Raw genomic sequence first — 18,111 nt, 5'->3', positions numbered from 1 at the left:
GCAAGTTTTTAAATTTGTCTAAAAATTGCTGTGTTCAAAAGCAAAATCTTTTGTGAACTCTTTGTATTCATTTAATGACGTTCAAATTATTGGAATGTTGGAAAATAAATGTGAGCTCTGCTCCTCACAGTTCTGTGAGAATTCTCTCAGGGTGTTAATCCTTAATTCATGGTGCTGCTATAAACTAGTTAGTTGTTATGCAGGGTAAATTTTGCATAGCTCCACTCCCATTGTGGAGCATTACTCAGCAAGGGCACAAGATCAGGAACTTGATACAGAAGTACTACTCCAAATTATTTATTTTCAGAGGAGCAGAACAAAATTTACCTTTTACTCTAAAAATGAATGTAAAAGTATAACAGCCTATATCTAAAAGGAGTACCCTCAAGATAAGGCCCAGATTCTTAAACCTCCTTCAGAAAAACTGGCCACTTATTGCTTTTAAAAACCTATTTGTTAATGTTATTTAAATTCTACCACATCAGCAGTGGCTAGCCTCCAAAACACTACCATCATCTATGCAGCCTTCCAAAGATGGTTGATAAAAAGATTTCTCTTCAACAATTGTTCTTCGCTCCTAGCAATCCATTTACTGTATGACATTCTATTATAGGTTTTATTTGGCTATGTACCCTTAGAATCATTTCTGGAAAACTGGTGCAGACCTGGGTCACGTGAAATTATTTCTGTACCACTATAAACACGTAGCACTGGAAAATTCCCGCAGTTAGCATCCCAGTCCCGCCCCCGAGAGGAAGTAGAGCCCGTGCATTGCGCTCCACTTCCTCGCAGGGGCGGTATCCCCAATTTCACTGCCAGGACAGGACATCCGCGCCGGGTGCAGGAAGTCCCGCTTCGCAGCGATTGCCGCCCCCGAATTTCAGCCCTTTAGTTACAAATCCCAAACAAATTTTTTTTAGTGCCCTCAAATAACTTGTGTTTGTCACACTCTGGAGATGTATCCTGGCAGTTCCACAGACCCCCATACAAAGGAGGCAGAAATTAAAATAACTGATGGGCCACATAGCCTCTAAAATATATAACAAAATTCTAGTAAGAATCATCAAGCATTTTTTGCAGAACCTCAAACTAATGTGGAAAAGATTCGGAGATTTGAACATAGATGCACGGAACTTGAGGATAGTGGGGAGATTAATAGCCTGGGTAGAGCGAGAAGCAGGGAATAAATTGACTCATTACAAGATAACACACCAGCTCTGTTGGATTATGTCCCAGCTATTTAAAAGAGGATGAAGTTAACTCGTTAAATGCTGGTTGTGGTGGTCATTCTAATAAACATTCTGTGCGATTATCAGAAAAACATCCAGGCTGCTTTGGGAGAAGACTTAAAATGATATATTCCACTGATTGTAATGATAACCCTTCAGAATTTGTAACTCCTTGTCTTAGTTTCATCTGATTATTTTTAAGTCAATCAGTGCTTTATAGTTTCTAAATATATCATAGTGAAGAATGGGAAGTCTACCAATCTTCCATTCTTTAGGGAGTGGTTTGTTCTTGTTAATCAGATATGGCATTGCCATTGCATACTGGCAAATAATCTATGCTCACATTATTTCAAATATGCAGAGATGGTTCTTGAGTTTCCATGGATACCTTCTCTCTCCCATTTCCTGCAATTGGGTCATATCATGTTAATAGACTCTCACATGAATACATTTCTCCTTCCCAGCAGTACAAATCTTGATGCTCCCTTGGTACTCTTGCCAAAAATGTGCACCATTAAGATGGTGTCCACCATTTCAATGTTTTTATACCCTATGGATCCCATCTATGTTCAAATGTATTATGATGTATATAGCCTTAATGCCATTGTGGTTTGAGCTTGTGACTGGACTATATTGCACTTTCTATCAATACATTTTCTTTCATTAAAATGTTAACCTACAAAAAAATTATTGGATTGCATATAAATTCATATGTTTTATTTTCCCTTCTGTAAATTGTTTTCCAGCCTCAAGACGGGTATCGCATTGTGCAGCAGTTCCAGTTTATTGGTTGGCCATCATACAGAGACACTCCAGTGTCAAAGCGCTCTTTTTTGAAACTGATCAGGCGTCTGGAGAAATGGCAAGAAGAGTATGATGGGGGTGATGGTCGTACTGTAGTACACTGCTTGTGAGTATCTATACCATTCAATTGTTGCTAGTTTCATTTAGATAAAAGATACCCTTCACAGTTACTACCAAATAGGAGATTACGTCAATTGTTCAATATCCTCTACCTCCTCCCCGCCTCACCTCTTACACACTTGCCCCATCCCCCACCACTCCTCTCTCCTCTCCCACCTTTCTCCCTCAAATCCTTTCTCCCCTCCTATCTGCTTCAGCCCACTTTCCACTTTCCTGCATGGGTCCAATCATCCCTCTACCCTGCTTGAGCTGAATGATGCGTTTGGTCTTCATTCTCCTGTGTAACGCCATGGGAGATCAGTTAATTATTGCTCATATTTTTTCCAAAGAAGGGAATTTGTACTCTTCAAAGTCCGGGATATCAGTTTGGGAGATGGAGCACTTAGCACAAGCGAAGTGCAGAGTAACGCTTTCCGAACAGTATCGACTCCAACCCCCTCCAGAGCTATCTAGCAGAAATCGCAGACTTCCCACACCAGCCATCCTTACACTCTATGTGAGATCAATAGTTTGTACAGAATTTAGGTAGATTTGTGCTGTGAATTCTCAGTTACTCAGGATTGGCATAAAACTGCCCAGCCACATTTTAGTTAGGACTCTTATAGCTCCAGAGAGAGAAGTGCCTTTCATTTTGTCAGTCTTGGCTGTTCTTATTTAATCTTGTAATCCAAAATTAGATTTTAAAAAAGGAATAACCTTAATAAATATAAAACATATGCAACAGCATTCAGTAGTTAAGCATCTGCTAACAAATTTTCCACCAGATATATTGCCAGCTATAGATTGTCAAGGGAACTTAGATACTCAGACTGATATATAAGCACCACATACTAAGCAAATGGAACAGTTATGGATTCACGACCTATATTACGGGGCTGAGAGATGATGTGTAACCCACTTCACCGTCTGCTTACTAAGGATGCTTATGCTTTTGTCTTTCAGTAATGGTGGTGGGCGTAGTGGAACGCTTTGTGTAGTTCGCAGTATCTGTGAGATGATTCATCAACAGAATATAATAGATGTTTTTCACACAGTCAAAACACTACGAAACAGCAAATCCAACATGGTAGATACACTGGTAAGATTGAATACCTCTCTGTGTGTTGTAATCATGCATTTGGACTTCTCGGAAGGTTTCAGTCTGGAAATTATTGTTTGATACTAGCCGATGAATGCTTAGCTCTTTTGAATGATAGTCCCCTGTCTACTTCATTAATGTAGGTATTAACCTATTTATATTATTGATGAAACCTGCTGCGTATTAAGCATTTATTTGTGACTACTGGCAGCGGTAATTTCTAATATATTATTTTTAGATGAAAATAAATCTGTGTTAATTCAGCATTATTATTTCACAGTGTAGAATAAACAGAGTTTATTAATGTCCATTCTCGGGATGTGGGCATATTGGCAAAGCCAGCATTTATTGCCCAAGCCTAGTTGTCCTTGAGAAGGTGGAAGTTGGCTTTCTTCTTGAACTGCTACAGTTCATGTGGTCCAAGTCAGGATGGTATGTGACTTGGAGGTGATGGTGTATCTGCTGCCCTTGTCCTTCTATGTGGCCAAAGAAGCATTGGTTACTTGCTGCAGTGTACCCTGCAGATAGTACATAATGCAGCTCCAGTATGTTGGTGATGGAGAGTGTGGATATTTAAACTAGTGAATTGGATGCCAATCAAGCAAACTAATTTGCCCTGGATGGTGTTGAGATTCTTGAATGTTGTTGCAGCTGCATCCATTCAGGCAAGTGGAGAGTATTCCGTCACACTCCTGACTTGTGCATTGTAGGTGGTAGTGAGGCTTTAGGGAGTCAGGTGGTGAGCCACACATGGCAGAAAACCCAGCCTGTAGTAGCCACGACATTTATATGTCTGGTCCAAATCAGTTTCTGGCTAATGGTGATCCCCAGGATCTTGATGGTGGGGGATTCAGCAATGGTACTGCCATTGAATACCATGGAGGTGCTTAGGCACTCTATTGTTGGAGTTGGCCATTGCCTGGTACTTGTGTAACGTGAATGTTACTTGCCGCTGATCAGCCCAGTCCTGGATATTGTCCAGGTCTTGCTAGATGTGGTATGGACTGCTTCATTCTCCACAGAATTGCAAATGGAGCTGAACACTATGCAATCATCAGCAAACAGCCCCACTTCTGAGCGTATGATGGAGGGAAGGTCATTGATGCAGCAGCTGAACATAGTTGAGCTTAGTTCACTGCCCTGAAGAACTTCTGCAGAAATGTCCTGGGGCTGAGATGAGTGACCTCCAACAACCACAACCATTTTCCTTTGTGCCAGGTGTGACTGGACAGAATTCCCCCCTGATACCTATTGTCTTCAGTATTAGCTACTTATCAACAAAAAGAACTATTTTTGCAAATATTTGCATAATCATGTGAAAGTTCCACGATTTATAGGGAGTGTTTTGTTTCTCTCCTAGGAGCAATACAAATTCTGCTATGATGTGGCACTGGAGTATTTAAGTTCATTTTGAACTTTAGTGTGAAGAAGATTCATTGTGGTAACACAGTGACATTTTTATCAAAAAAACACTTCATATCCTGTGTATAAAAAAAACGTGCATCCAGAAAAAGTTTGCATATATTTGTGCTTTCAAACATCATGGTGAAACCAGGAAGGAAAGCAAGCAACATCCCAGTGCCAATCACATTCAGTATCCACAAGAACTACCTGGATTGGCTATAGGACATAGCGCTGGACTACTCCATCTTTCACAGGAGTTCTGCTTGTGCCAGAAGTAAATTGATGTAACCAGTTTAGATGGAGATTTTGCCAACTGTTCATTTTGTCGATTGTCCTTGTATATTACATTCCATGATGTTTAAATTGTTTGCATAACAGTACTAATAAATGCTATCTATGATCTATTCGCAAAGTTTTATTTAGCATTTTTTTTTAAATAAATGGTATCAGAAATGCTAAATAAAATTAAGCAATAATATTCCTGTTGGGTGTTGATCTCCTGTTAATTTTGATGTTCCCACTGGCAACAGCTTTCCTTAAAAAGGTACAGTTTTGGAGCACCAAGTTGTTTTATGAGAATAAGGCTGTAAAACGTCAATACAATCTTCCAACAGCCCACCATAAAACTTTCAACAACTCGTCAGATATCTAACCTTTAAACAAAGTGAGCAACTTTTGATTATATGTGACTGAGACAGCTGAAGATGTACCTTTCACAGTAACATTCTGTGCTTTGTTCAGTAAAACTATTAGTGCAGTAGACTTTCTTAAGGCTGTTTTGGCGCCTATTATAAAGGAGGATGTGGTGTGTTATAAAGAAAGTGATTTCTATATGGAATTAAAAGATAAATTATGTGAATGCTGGAAACTTGAAACAAAAAACAGAACTACTCAAAATGCACAGCTCTAAAAGAGAAAAATAGGTTTACATTTCTGATGTGACCCTTCATGTGAATTCTGAAGTCTGATGAATACTCTCATCTTAAGCGTTAACCCATTTTTTTCTTTTTGCAGATTGAACTAGATGCATTTCCAGCATTTTCTATGATTATTTCAAATGGATTTATTTCATCTGGAGCACTGTTTTCAATTCACTGGTTAATACATTTGCATTAAATTGTCTGCTTTTCTAACACAGTCATTAATCTGCAAAAGAATAAACAGGTTAGAACTACTGCGTTAAAATAGCCCGGACAAAAATTTTACATAAATGCATTAACCAGTTCATTGATAATAATGCAGAGAAAATTAAGCTCCCGGGTGTTTTGTATGTGTTCTCTCTGATTGATGGAGCCATCAGTAAGGTGCACGATAGCAGATGGTTGTACCTGAGAGCCTTGTAAAGGTGGTTTTCTGTATTTTAGGTGTGATTTAATCCGATTCATTGAGCTCATTGTTACCGACAGAAAGCAAAACTGTAGCATAAACCAAGTACGTCTTTTGTCAATTTTTGAGATCTTGTCAAAGCGTCATTCTCATACTTTTGCTAAACTTTATAAACTGTTTATTAACTTACAATTCTTACAGATTATCTGAACTCCATAAATGCATATTTGTAAGAGAGGAACAAAAATTGAGTTATAGAAAGTCCTTTAGAAGGACCTTATAAATTCTACCTCCTATCAGTTTGTTTGGTTGTCAGCTTAGTATCGTTCTTCAGTGACTAAAGAATATCTGTATAAGATTTAAGTTTGCCTGGTATATTTTCTTCATAATTTATTTTACTTTGCTGTGATTGTGCATCATTTATACAATTTTGTTCAGTGTAAAATTATTTTCTCCCCCCCTTCGTTTGGCTTTACCAAAAATAAATACATGGTACTGCGCAAACCTTGAGGCATCAGTCTGAGTCCCGTAAAGTATCTTTCAAATAATAAGACGCAACAGGCCTAACCTCCATATATGGTATAGAAATAATTGCTCCAAACTCACAGGTCAAATCTGTGGTAAGGCAATAAATCTCGGCAAAGTTCATGGTATTATTGATAGACGGTTGAGTAAAATCTAAGATTCCGATTGGGTGGCCGAAGTCAGTAATTCCTTGCAAAGGCATTGAAGAACAAATTCTAAATTATTCATCATTTGATCATAAAGGATCAAAGCAACATTCCTTGTTCTTATTAATGAAAGAAGCAAAACCAAAAAAGTGAGATTATTGTAAACGCGAACAGCATTCTGAATTGCCAACAGTTAGACACTTTTTAATTAAAAAAACAAACGAAAACTGTCCCATGCTGAATCATGCATTGATGACTGTTAGGAACGATTCTAGCAGGTCTTACGCTGTAAAGTGAGCTGTGATCTAATTCAAGCAGGGTGCTTTTACGGTGCTTGTATCAGCATATTGCTCCCCCATTTCAGCATAAAACGTGCTGGATTATTCACTGTAGGCGCCCTAATTTAAATACTAACACTGCATAATCAGAAAATTAAACCTATATACAAGCAAGAAAATAATCAAACCAATATGTTTCTTCTCTTGTGCTCATTGGTGTTTGTTGTTCCCTTTTCAGCTGAGTTTCTGTGTTTGGTAGATGACAGCATGTTTGAATAGTTTCATTGTGTAATATTCTGTAGCAGGTTACTTTCTAGCTTTATAAATTGTGGTAAATTATGTTAAGTCAAATAATATATCAGATATATTTTTGACAGTACATAAAAGTAATGTGATCTTTTTACAACTGCAATGCCATCTGATTAATTTATTCTATTATGTTGTAAGGAAATGTTTGTAAAATGGGCCACGTGCCATCTGTATAATAAAATAAATGGAATATGTGATGCAACTGCTGTACTTTCCTCTGTTACTTTGGATATTTTGTGTAAAATCGAGTACAGACATAGAAATATAGAATGCCCTGAGACAGAAGGTGGCAAACAATTATGTTTCCCTCCACCACAAAGTTTTGTGAATTCTGTTACTGAAGTTTGATTGTAACGGTTGAAGTTCCTCCTGACCTGAAGCTATAGTGAGTCGGGTACTATGGAATTAGTGGTAAGCATTTGGAGGGAACTTCCTGCTTAGGACAGTGCAGAACCCTGGATTTAACGGAGTAACTATTTGTACTAAGTCTCCCTTCTCTGCATGCATCTCCCGACGCATGCGCAGAAGTGAGAGTTAGGACAAATATCTCTGACTTCGCCCCACCCCCAGCACAATTCCCACTAACCCTCTTCTGCGCATGCATGCTCCTTTCCTCCCCTCTCCCCCCAACGTCCAATCCGAAACCGACCTCACACGTTGCCTCCATTGTCTCCGATCCATCAGCAGCCCCAAGCCTCTGATCAGGCAGCGGGCGGCCAGGACCAGTTCGGGGGAGAGCAGGCCTGGCAGGGAGTACGGGCCGGTGAGCTGGGGGGGGAAGAGAGACAAACTTGGGGGGAGGGGGTGGGAGAGAGAGTGAGAGCGCTTGGGGAGGAGAGGGGGGGGGGAGAGAGAGCAAGGTTGGGGGGAGGGGGTGGGAGAGAGCTTGTGGGGAGGGGTGGGAGAGAGCATGTGGGGAGGGGTGGGAGAGAGCTTTGGGGGAGGGGTGGGAGAGAGTGAGCTTGGCGGGGTGGGGGGAGAGTGAGAACGAGCAAGCTTGGGGGTGAGAGTGAGCTGGGGGGGGTGGGGGGGGAGAGTGAGCTTATGGGTTGGGAGAGAGCTTTGGGGGAGAAAGAGCGAGTTTGCGGGGGTGGGGGGGAGAGAGAATGAGTTTGCGGGGCAGGGGAGAGACTGGGTGATGCAGAGAGAGCTTGAGGGTGGGAGGAGAGATAGCGAGCTTGCGGGGGAGGGTGTGGAGAGATAGCGAGCTTGAGGGGAGGGTGTAGAGAGACTGCGGGTGTGCACAGAGAGAGAGCGAGTTTGGGGTGAAGTGAGAGAGCTTGGGGGGGAGTGAGAGAGAGTGAGCTTTGGGGGGAGAGAGAGAACGAGAGCTTGGGGTGGTAAGAGAGAGACACGGGTGGGGGAGGGGTCGGAGGGGAGAAAGGAAACTCAGGGAATCTGGATCACATTCTTCCTACCCCCTGGTGCATGCAAGCTTGGTGCATGTGTTACAAGGGACATTGTTGGGGTGAATGAAATCCAGAAGTCCCGACACTGTCACTACTCACTTCATGCCCAATAAACATGTTAACAATCCCACACAATGCTCCATCTATGGGGAGGGGGGTTGGTAAGGTCTTACGCTGGGGTAATGGACTTCGACTGTGGGAGGCAGCACATGTGCTGGGGGAAGGGTCTTCAGCTGGCGGAGGGATGCACTTACGCTGGGGTTATGGATTGAAATACAAATTGGAAATTCATTCAGAATTTAGGCTGGGTGGTTCCAGTTACACATTCCAGAGGAACTTAAGGGTGTGGCTTATCCTCCAAGGGGACCAATCAGCAATAGGTCTGAAGAGCCAATCAGAGAAACGGCTGCATTCAGTTAGTACAAATAGACACATTCTGGATTTAAGTAAGAAACAGTTGGTGATGTGATGAGGCAGACTGTAGGGAGATTGAATTTTAATGCCCTAAAAAAACACAAAAAAAACCTACAAAAATACAAAAAAAAAGAGGGCTGTTATAAGTGTCTGGAGTGTCCCCCAGATCGGGGGGCACTCGATCTAATGTTGATTTGTTTACTCTAAAAGAGTTGTAGGGTCTTTCTGGAGGAATACATAAGAACATAAGAATTAGGAACAGGAGTAGGCCATCAAGCCCCTCAAGCCTGCTCTGCCATTCAACAAGATCATGGCTGATCTGGCCGTGGACTCAGCTCCACTTACCCGCCCGCTCCCCGTAACCCTTAATTCACTTATTGGTTAAAAATCTATCTGTGATTTGAATACATTCAATGAGCTAGCCTCAACTGCTTCCTTGGGCAGAGAATTCCACAGATTCACAATCCTCTGGGAGAAGAAATTCCTTCTCAACTCGGTTTTAAATTGGCTCCCCCGTATTTTGAGGCTGTGCCCACTAGTTCTAGTCTCCCCGACCAGTGGAAACAACCTCTCTGCCTCTATCTTGTCTATCCCTTTCATTATTTTAAATGTTTCTATAAGATCACCCCTCATCCTTCTGAACTCCAACAAGTAAAGACCCAGTCTACTCAATCTATCATCATAAGGTAACCCCCTCATCTCCGGAATCAGCCTAGTGAATCGTCTCTGTACCTCCTCCAAAGCTAGTATATCCTTCCTCAAGTAAGGTAACCAAAACTGCACGCAGTACTCCAGGTGTGGCCTCACCAATACCCTATACAGTTGTAGCAAGACCTCCCTGCTTTTGTACTCCATCCCTCTCGCAATGAAGGCCAACATTCCATTCGCCTTCCTGATTACCTGCTGCACCTGCAAACTAACTTTTTGGGATTCATGCACAAGGACCCCCAGGTCCCTCTGCATGTTGTAATTTCTCCCCATTAAAATAATATTCCCTTTTACTGTTTTTTTTTCCAAAGTGGATGACCTCACATTTTCCGACATTGTATTCCAAACCTTAGCCCATTCGCTTAATCTATCTAAATCTCTTTGCAGCCTCTCTGTGTCCTCCACACAACCGCTTTCCCCACTAATCTTTGTGTCATCTGCAAATTTAGTTACACTACACTCTGTCCCCTCTTCCAGGTCATCTATGTATATTATAAACAATTGTGGTCCCAGCACCGATCCCTGTGGCACACCACTAACCACCGATTTCCAACCCAAAAAGGACCCATTTATCCCGACTCTGCTTTCTGTTCGCCAGCCAATTCTCGATCCATGCTAATACATTTCCTCTGACTCCGCGTATCTTTATCTTCTGCAGTAACCTTTTGTGTGGCACCTTATCGAATGCCTTTTGGAAATCTAAATACACCACATCCATCGGTACACCTCTATCCACCATGCTCGTTATATCCTCAAAGAATTCCAGTAAATTAGTTAAACATGATTTCCCCTTCATGAATCCATGTTGCATCTACTTGATTGCACTATTCCTATCTAGATGTCCCTCTATTTCTTCCTTAATGATAGCTTCAAGCATTTTCCCCACTACAGATGTTAAACTAACCGGCCTATAGTTACCTGCCTTTTGTCTGCCTCCTTTTTTAAACAGAGGCATTACATTAGCTGCTTTCCAATCCGCTGGTACCTCCCCAGAGTCCAGAGAGTGTTGATAGATTATAACGAATGCATCTGCTATAACTTCCGCCATCTCTTTTAATACCCTGGGATGCATTTCATCAGGACCAGGGGACTTGTCTACCTTGAGTCCCATTAGCCTGTCCAGCACTACCCCAGTAGTGATAGTGATTGTCTCAAGATTCTCCCTTCCCACATTCCCGTGACCAGCAATTTTTGGCATGGTTTTTGTGTCTCCCACTGTGAAGACCGAAGCAAAATAATTGTTTAAGGTCTCAGCCATTTCTACATTTCCCATTATTAAATCCCCCTTCTCATCTTCTAAGGGACCAACATATACTTTAGTCACTCTTTTCCGTTTTATGTATCGGTAAAAGCTTTTACTATCTGTTTTTATGTTTTGCGCAAGTTTACTTTCGTAATCTATCTTCCTTTCTTTGTTACTTTCTTAGTCATTCTTTGCTGTCATTTAAAATTTTTCCAATCTTCTAGTTTCCCACTAATCTTGGCCACCTTATACGCATTGGTTTTTAATTTGATACTCTCCTTTATTTCCTTGGTTATCCACGGCTGGTTATCTCTTCTCTTACCGCCCTTCTTTTTCACTGGAATATATTTTTGTTGAGCACTATGAAAGAGCTCCTTAAAAGTCCTCCACTGTTCCTCAATTATGCCACCATTTAATCTGTGTTTCCAGTCTACTTTAGCCAACTCTGCCCTCATCCCACTGTAGTCCCCTTTGTTTAAGCATAGTACGCTCGTTTGAGACACTACTTCCTCACCCTCAATCTGTATTACAAATTCAACCATATTGTGATCACTCATTCCGAGAGGATCTTTTACGAGGAGATCGTTTATTATTCCTGTCTCATTACACAGGACCAGATCGAAGATAGCTTGCTCCCTTGCAGGTTCTGTAACATTCTGTTCTAAGAAACAATCCCGTATGCATTCCATGAATTCCTCCTCAAGGCTACCCCGTGCGAGTTGATTTGACCAATCGATATGTAGGTTAAAATTCCCCATGATTACTGCCGTTCCTTTCACATGCCTTCATTATTCCCTTGATTATTGCCCGCCCCACCGTGAAGTTATTATTTGGGGACCTATAAACTACACCCACCAGTGACTTTTTCCCCTTACTATCTCTAATCTCCACCCACAATGATTCAACATTTTGTTCATTAGAGTCAATATCGTCTCTCACAACTGCCCTGATATCTTCCTTTATTAACAGAGCTACCCCACCTCCTTTACCTTCTTGTCTATCTTTCTGAATTGTCAGATACCCCTGTATGTTTAATTCCCAGTCTTGGCCAACCTGCAACCACGTTTCTGTACTGGCCACCAAATCATACCCATTTGTAATGATTTGTAATGATTTGTGCCGTCAACTCATTTACTTTATTTCGAATGCTGCGTGCGTTTAGGTAGAGTGTTTTAATACTAGTTTTTAAACCATGATTTTTAGTTTTGACCCCTCCTGCAGCCCTTTTATATTCATACATATTGTCTCTTCCTATCACCTTGTGGTTTACATTTACCTCAGTGCTACTCTGATCTGTTGCCTCTGCCTTTTGCATTCTTTCTTGGGGTCCTATTCATCTGAGCTCTCACCCACTCTAACTAGCTCAGAGCCCTCTCCTGGGTTCCGAATACTCCTTGCATTGAGACACCGAGCTTTCATGCTTGCCTTTTTATTACACTTTGACCCTTTAGAATTTTGCTGGACAGTGGCCCTTTCTTTTTTTTTGCCTACGGTGGAATGAATGGCCTTCCTCACCTACATTTATTTTGTGATCTGATTATCTTATGACAAACGTTTTATTAACTAATTTAATGAAGGCTCAACAAAGAGTTGAGTTCAAATTGCGGTGGGAGGCTTCGTACGAAAGCCTCTGACCGGAAAAAATCTACGGAAGTACCTGGTGGTCCCGGAGGAACGTAGGATTCCGGTCGGAGGCCTAGATTCACCACGCAGCGCACAGGAAGAAGTCTTACAGGTATGTACATATACGCTGGAGTCATGTGGGCCTGGACCACCAATCACTATGCAGTATTCTCATTGATAATAATGGGAGCTCTGTTGTACGAGTTGCCATTACTATCAATGAGAAAAAAACCCTAAAACACCCAAACACAGCATAATAAATAAATAAAACACCTCACATATTTAAAATTAATTAAAATTAAATGTAATTGAATGTTTTAGAAAAAATATTTTTTTTTTGGAATTTTTTTTAATGTGTTTTAATAAGGTTAGCAATAAACTTACCTTAATGGACAGGGTTTTTAATATAAAAATTAGTGTTTAAATTAAATTTTTATATGTTTTAAAAGTGCTACGCTGGTAAAAGTAGGCTATGCACCTGCTTTGACTCGGAGAAAAACTTTGAAGGACATTCACTGGGCACGAGTTGGGGAAATAGCCCAATCTCTCCCGCGCGGATGACTTTTTCCCGGGGCTGCGGAGGATCTGTCATTAGAAATCTTGACAGATCGGAAAAGCCGGTTTTCGGCACATGCGCATCGTGTCCCAGAAACCGTCTTTTGCGAGGCCTCGACGAGTCCATGCGCACTTCGTAAGGAATTTTCGGTCCAAAATGTTTGTTGCTGCTTCTTCTTTCGTATGGTAACAGCAAAAAACAAATTAAATGTCAATATCTAAGTCAGATATCCAGGCCAAAGCTTCCTGTGTGACAGCGTCGATATCTTGTAGGCTGCTTGCGAACTTTCTGAGAGGCGCTGTTCAATGATGTGCTCCAGGGTCTGATTAGGAGCTCCACAGGTGCATGATGGGAATGCTACTTAATTTGCACAGTGTGATTTCATGTTTGATGCTGCACGGAATACTTCTGTCAGGAATGTTTCTTTAAGAAATGTTGATCTTTCCTTTCCAATCTTTATACCATGTTATTAAAGGAATCAATAAATCACATTCACTTTATGAAGATTTTGGTACCCTGCAATTCAGCCTACCTGCCTGCTTGTGCTTGGAAAAGGTTATCTTTCTCCATGGAAAATTTAGACAACAACCTCATTTTTAGCATAATCTGAATCATAAATTGATTAGTTCAGATTAAAATCCTACAAATTGAGGACTGAAATAATAGCCCCTATAAGGAAACAACATACCCGCATTATTTATTGTAGTAAATTGAAGCTGTTTTTTTAGAAAGAAAGAAAGTCTTGAATTAATATAATGCCTTTCACCACCTGGATATCCCAAAGTGCTTTACAGCCGAGTGTTGCAATCGAGAAGACACAGCGAAGTCCTACAAACAGTAGATAATGTGGGTTTGTTTTAGTGATATGGGTTGAAGGATAAATATTGGCCAGGACACCGGGGATAACTCCCCCTGCTCTTCTTCAAAATAGTGCCATGGGATCGTTTATGTCCACCCAGCAAGCTAGACGGGACTTTAGTAATAAAAAAAAATCTCAATTACTAAGATTGTAGAGAAGATGCACTTTTTACGAGGATACCGTGATCTAGACTTCCTGGGTGATGTTGCAACATTGAACTACAGAAAATATGGGGGCAGACAATGTAGAGTTGGCAAGAGAAAACAGTAGCACAGCGTGCCGAGCGACGCGTTTTACTGCATGTGCGCCATCATTATAGAGGGAAAGAGACTCATCGCGATCTCATTTTTGGAATTATCTGGAAATAGGCAAAACCAAGGTTACTGGAAAGTTAGCTTAATTCACATTAATTAAGGTAATTTTAATGGCTGGATCAGAAGGTTGTGTTTGTGTACAATGCTTGCAATAGAATTCATTTACATGGTGCTGTAATTCTGACCGCCCAACACACTTTATTCATGCTCATAGCAACAAGGCAGTCTCCATCAGCAATCTTCATGCCTCCTATAAACTGAATGAAATACACTTTATGCACAGACTAAATGGGTAAGCACGCTGCAGAATTAATGGCTATCCTTTTCTCAAGTTACACACTGGATGCTCACATACTTTCCTGATTGCGCAAATATATTTAGCAAATATATTGTTATTGTAAGATGTAAATTTATATAGAAGCAAAATAAATCTGCAGATAAATAACTACTATTCTTAACTTTTATTGATACTTTTAACTATTTTATGAAAACTAAGTAACAAAAGCATTTGAATTATTGGAATCCTTTTCAAAGTCCTTGAACTGATTCTACATGGAACACATGTTTGCTCCCATGAAGTTTTGTCTCAGGTGACATGGAAATGTGGACAAAAGATTTTGCAAATGGCTGCTGTCAATATATCTGAGCCAGGTAGTTTCTGACATCTCTGATTTGAGCAGAGTATTTACCGAAAACCCAAACTCTTTCCCACCACTGTTTATTTATTTCTAATACCTGGATGGATAGGAAGTGAAATTTAATTTGCCTCACCATCTCGAGATGAAACCTATTGTAACATTGAAACATTGTCTGGGGTTTTCTATTGCTCCACTCACTAACCCATGATTTTATGAATTGTTCCTAATGGCTGGAAAATTATGGGCTGATGAGTACAGAAGCAGAAAACCTTATTCATTATATATTAGCAGCCATGAATGCCATCATATGTCATACAGATCGGAACAGATTTCTGGACCATTAATATATAAAGCCTCCTGAGAATTGTACATTTGGTTTATCCACAGCTCTCAAAACAAAGAACAAAAGAAAATTCACCAGAAAAAGCAGCCATTGTGCTTATTTAAAATGTGATTCTTCTGACCTGGCTACAGTTCATATGAAAAGACAAAATAAAAATATTTTGCAACATGACATAAGATGCAGTCTGCTTCTATCACATTTGGTATGATGCTACTAACCTTATAACAGCATACTCTGACTCACCATGAGCAACAACGCAGGAGATCTCCTGGTAATGTATAAATAAATAAGGAAGAGAAACAAATAAATGTCAAAATGAGTTTTAGTTTATTAAAATTCTTCTCAGATTGTTGAATTAAAATTTATTAAAGAAGTTCTGTGCAAACAGAATGATAACATTATAGAGCTGGGTTTTACACAATAATTTTTCTCCAAAGTTTATTAAAAAGAAAAGAAAGAACTCACACTTATGTGACACTTTCACGACATCAGGACATCACAAAGAGCTTTACTGTAGGAAAAAGCGGCAGCCAATTTGCATACAGCAAGGTCTGACAAACAGCAATGAGATACATGACAAGATAGGTTTTTGTGATGTTGGTTAAAGGAGAAATATTGGCCAGAACACTGGAGGAAATCACCTCTTTTTGGAACAGTGCTATAGGATCATTTACATTGACCTGAGAGGGCAGTCTCATCTGAAAGATACACCTTCAACAGTCCAGCACACTCTCAGTAACGCACTGAAATATCAGCCTTTGTTCAAACATATCACCAAAACACATTGCAATTATGCTGTGACATGCAGAACCTTCTCACAGTTCTGTGGCTGACAGAGCTTAGATTACATAGAAACATAGAAAATAGGTGCAGGAGTAGGCCATTTAGCTCTTCGAGTCTGCACCACCATTCAATAAGATCATGGCTGATCATTCACTTCAGTACTCCTTTCCCGCTTTCTCTCCATACCCCTTGATCCCTTTAATCGTAAGGGCCCTATCTAACTCCCTTTGAATACATCCAATGAACTGGCATCAACAATTCTCTGCGGCAGGGAATTCCACAGGTTAACAACTCTCTGAGTGAAGAAGTTTCTCCTCATCTCAGTCCTAAATGGCTTACCCCTTATCCTCAGACAATGTCACCTGGTTCTGGACTTCCCCAACATCGGGAACATTCATCCCGCATCTAACATGTCCCGTCCCGTCAGAATCTTATACGTTTCTATGAGATCCCCTCTCATCCTTCTAAACTCCAGTGTATAAAGGCCCAGTTGAACCAGTCTCTCCTCATATGTCAGTCCAGCCATCCCTGGAATCAGTCTTGTGAACCTTCACTGCACTCCCTCAATAGCAAGAACGTCCTTCCTCAGGTTAGGAGACCAAAACTGAACACAATATTCGAGGTGAGGCCTCACCAAGGCCCTGTACAATTGCAGTAAGACCTCCCTGCTCCTATACTCAAATCCCCTCGCTATAAAGGTCAACAGCCATTTGTCTTCTTCACCGCCTGCTGTATCTGCATGTCAACTTTAATGACTAATGAACCATGACACCCAGGTCTCGTTGCACCTCTCCTTTTCCTAATCTGCCGCCATTCAGATAATATTCTGCCTTCGTGTTTTTGCCAGTCCAGTAAAACATGCAGAAATGAATCACTATATTAAGCCTTATTGTACATCATAAAATGTGTGATTCTGAACTCCCATTGTAATTATCTTTTTGTTGTGTTTTGCTTTGCTGAAATGCACTTTAATTTACTTGCCGATGAAATTCACTTTCCTTTTGCTTTTTGCTGTGCTTAATGTTCTTCTCACTCTAACAGCTCAGCTGTTAAGAATGGTTAGCTTTTCTTTATATGGAGCAATGTGGGACCAAGCGTTTTGTGCATGTTCCCTGCAGTATTTTCAGTAGTCTGAGCAGAACTGCATTGTCACAGTTTTCACTGACTGAGTATCTTGTGTAACTGAGAGGCGCTTCATCATTTGAAGAAAGGAATAATGTGGCTGCAATAAAGGAGCAACATGCATATAATTTTGGGGCCGTTGACAACTGGAGCAGGTAGCAGTTCCCACAGTTGTTTCCTTTGATTTCCTCTTTTGCTCTTTTGCCAGGAGAGCATTGGAATAGCCAAGCCTGGAGGTAATAAAAGCATGAATGATTGTTTCAGCAGCAGATAACCTGAGGCAGTGTTACAGAGGCAGATGTACGGAGTCCTGGTGATGGAAAGGATATGGCATTGGAAACTCAGCTCAGGGCCATACAGGACGTGAAGGTTGTTAACCGTTTGGTTCAACAACAACAACAATAACTTATATTTATATAGCACCTTTAACGTCGTGAAACGTCTCAAGGCGCTGCACAGGAATATTATGAGATTTAAAAATTTGACACCGAGCCGCAAAAGTAGAAATTAGCGCAGGTGACCAAAAGCTTGCTCAAAGAGGTATGTTTTAAGGAGCACCTTGAAGAAGGAAAGAGAGGTAGAGAGGTTTAGGCAGGGGCCTGGGGCCTAGGCAACTGAAGGCACGGCCACCAATGGTTGATTGATTATAATCAGGGATGTTAAAGAGGACAGAATTAAAGGAGCGCAGACATCTTGATGGGCTTTGGGGCTGGAGGAGATTACAAAGATAGGAAGGGGTGAGGCCATGGAGGGATTTGAAAATAAGGATGAGAATTTTGAAATCGAGGCGTTGCTTAACCAGAAGCCAATATAGGTCAGTGAGCACAAGGGTGATGGGTGAGTGGGACTTGGTACGAGTTAGGACACGGGCAGCTGAGTT

General features: G+C 40.9%; 1 protein-coding gene across 3 annotated transcripts in view; it reads left to right on the top strand.

Moving 5' to 3' along the window:
* ptprt (protein tyrosine phosphatase receptor type T) overlaps nucleotides 1-7,421 on the top strand; it is a 1,564,838-nt gene extending 1,557,417 nt beyond the window's left edge. For 2 of the 3 annotated variants that reach the window (XM_070896216.1, XM_070896215.1), the window contains 3 exons: nucleotides 1,976-2,139; nucleotides 3,096-3,231; nucleotides 4,592-7,421. In XM_070896216.1, coding sequence (XP_070752317.1) covers nucleotides 1,976-2,139; nucleotides 3,096-3,231; nucleotides 4,592-4,645 — 354 coding nt within the window. In that variant the 3' untranslated portion in view covers nucleotides 4,646-7,421. Of the gene's footprint in view, nucleotides 1-1,975; nucleotides 2,140-3,095; nucleotides 3,232-4,591 lie in introns of those variants that run through there. The other variant, XM_070896217.1, reaches the window with a different exon arrangement.
* The last annotated feature ends 10,690 nt before the right edge of the window (nucleotides 7,422-18,111 follow it).

Source organism: Pristiophorus japonicus, chromosome 12 (genome assembly GCF_044704955.1).
Source record: "Pristiophorus japonicus isolate sPriJap1 chromosome 12, sPriJap1.hap1, whole genome shotgun sequence".
In the NCBI taxonomy this organism is placed as follows: Eukaryota; Metazoa; Chordata; class Chondrichthyes; family Pristiophoridae; genus Pristiophorus; species Pristiophorus japonicus.
The sequence above is the reverse complement of the archived record's forward strand: the minus strand, read 5'-3'. Positions and strand labels throughout refer to the sequence as shown.